The sequence below is a fragment of the Fukomys damarensis genome, unplaced genomic scaffold (assembly GCF_012274545.1).
Source record: "Fukomys damarensis isolate Sample0158 unplaced genomic scaffold, DMR_v1.0_HiC HiC_scaffold_5, whole genome shotgun sequence".
Lineage (NCBI taxonomy): Eukaryota > Metazoa > Chordata > Mammalia > Rodentia > Bathyergidae > Fukomys > Fukomys damarensis.
In genome coordinates, this window is record NW_022900917.1 from 20,887,805 (window position 1) to 20,890,122 (window position 2,318).

Consider the following 2,318-nt stretch of genomic DNA (forward strand, 5'->3'; position numbering starts at 1 on the left):
TTTTTAAAAACTTAATTTTTGGTCAGCATAAATTTCCTTTATTTTTGCATTTATGGTAGGGTTTTGTTTTGAGGTTTAACTTATCAAGTGAGTATAAAGTTTTCAAGTCATTTAAGATGAAAATGGACATGGGGAAATTAAAATTAATTTTCTTCTTCTGTAAAGTCTGCCTCTTCATCTTCATCATCTTCTGCATGTTGATCCTTTCTTAATCGACAGGTAGATACCTGTTAAAAATTAACACATTTTAAAAAATAAAAAGTACTACCTTAAAATTATTTTTATGTGCTTGGTATCTTTTTTATATCCTAATAGGAAAAGGCACATAGAAAAAATATTTCAGAAAAATGTCCACACATAATTTTTAGCAATGAAAATTCCCTATGGATTATTGTATTTTAAGGTTACAAACTTCTCAATTTTTTTCATTCATATATATGTAACATTAAACATGTGATTCCAGTAGCTAGCTACCAGTACTTCAGTAACATAAAATAAGTCTCAGTATATTATGAATGTTAAAATGTTAAGTTTTTGGTTGCAAAAACAGTATTTGAATGAGAATCATTGGATGGCAAAAACAGAAGGATATTTTACCTAAGCAGTAGAATAGAAATACTTACATAAACATACTCTGCTTTAAATTGAAAGTAAAAAATATTAATTCACCAGCTTTGTGTTCTGTGCACTTGGCGTATCTTGCTTCAAACCCAAGGATACAACTCCCCTTTTTAAGGTATATTCTTGAGACATCTGACAATGTCTGGAAGCACTGGTGGTTGTCACAACTGTATGTGTGCTACTGGCATAGAAGCTAGGGATGCTGCTCAGTGCTCTACAGGACAGCATACTCCCCTCCCCAAGGGACCTGGTCCAGGTTCAATAGCAATGAAGTTGGAAAACCCCAGGATAATTTATTCTCAAGTGGTATACCAATGTTAGGTAACATTTGGAACGTTATAGTTCAGCCTGCCTCAGGCTTTCTGGATATAAAAGAAATGAGAAAATTACTTGTAAAGAGCTGTGCTCCTACATCTATGACACTGTAAAATAAAAGTATTTTTTAAAAAGTGAGTCTTAGGTACAATTTCTGGATAGATCTCCTAAGATAGTAATATAACAATTTGTTTGACTCCTCAAATCTATGCTCTTGCATTTACCAGACAACAAATCTACGTTAGCATTCTGTCTTTTCCACTTCTTTCAAGTATTCTACTTAAGGGAATAATTTGTGATTATAGCGTAACAGATAAGAAATGATGGAGTGCAGCTGTTGTTCATCATTTTACAGAAGAGGGAAAAGGTCTAGAGAGCCTATGACTAAAGAGAAACATTTTTAATTGTACTGAATTCCAAAAGCAGCAGCTCATATTCCTTTAAGTTATGGTTTTTAGCTCACCTGTCCTGTTCCAGATACACCCTTAGCTGACAATGATCGCTGAAGAGGTGACTTTGAATTTGCTTTTACAATATCTAAACGAGATGGATAATCTAGTGGATACAGAGAATTTCGGAAAACCTATTGCAAAGATAAAAAAAATTACAAGGTAGATACTAAATAAAAATCTATATAACCAAAAAAGGTTACTGTTGGTTAAAAATTTTTAAGTAAACCCTTCAAAAAGACAAACATTTCAATTATAAATTGAAAAGGAGAAAAATACAAAAGTAGCCTCAACTTAAGAGATGGAAAATCACATGTGAGTACATTGGAGCCTGGATTTCAACTTCATTTAGTATCTGGAATCCCATGATGTGCCAGTTCTTTTTCCTTACGGCAGTATTTTCAAGTCTTACCACTGTCTAAAGCTTTCCTGTATCTATTCTATTTCTCTACCATTTTGACTAATAAAGGTTATCAGGTTTGAATTTATTTGAGCTGCTTTTTCCTCAAACTTCATCCCATCCATTTTTAAAAAATGTAAGTACCGTTTTGATCCTTTTTGATGTGCATTTGTCCTTTAACTAAAACTTCAAACATATAAACAAAAACTTCCATTTTCCACAGGTCCTTTCTAGAAAAACAAGCTCAAGATCAGTCTTTCAAAATTTACTCCATGGTGTAACTTTAAAAAAAGTTCTCAGATATTTAATTCATTTTTCAACAAAATACAATTGGGCTTTCACCGTGCACTAAAATAGCTCCTGCCAAAATCAACAAAATCTTTTTATTTTCACCTTCTCTGATCACATCCTGAAACCGTTTTTTCTTATGCTATTACTGAAGTATTTCATTGCTGACTGGCCTATTTCTTCATATCTCTTTATTACTCAAACCTCAGTTTTTGTTTTTTTTTTTTTTTTTTTTTTTTTTTTTT

At 32.0% G+C, this 2,318-nt stretch overlaps 1 protein-coding gene across 2 annotated transcripts in view; it reads right to left on the reverse strand.

The window, feature by feature from the left end:
* Cibar1 (CBY1 interacting BAR domain containing 1) overlaps window positions 1–2,318 on the reverse strand; it is a 20,071-nt gene continuing 17,753 nt past the window's right edge. The window contains exons 7-8 of one of the 2 annotated variants that reach the window (XM_010619631.3): window positions 1,400–1,519; window positions 1–227 (exon numbers count right to left, since the gene is read on the reverse strand). In XM_010619631.3, coding sequence (XP_010617933.1) covers window positions 144–227; window positions 1,400–1,519 — 204 coding nt within the window. In that variant the 3' untranslated portion in view covers window positions 1–143. The remainder of the gene's footprint in view (window positions 228–1,399; window positions 1,520–2,318) is intronic. The other variant, XM_010619630.2, reaches the window with a different exon arrangement.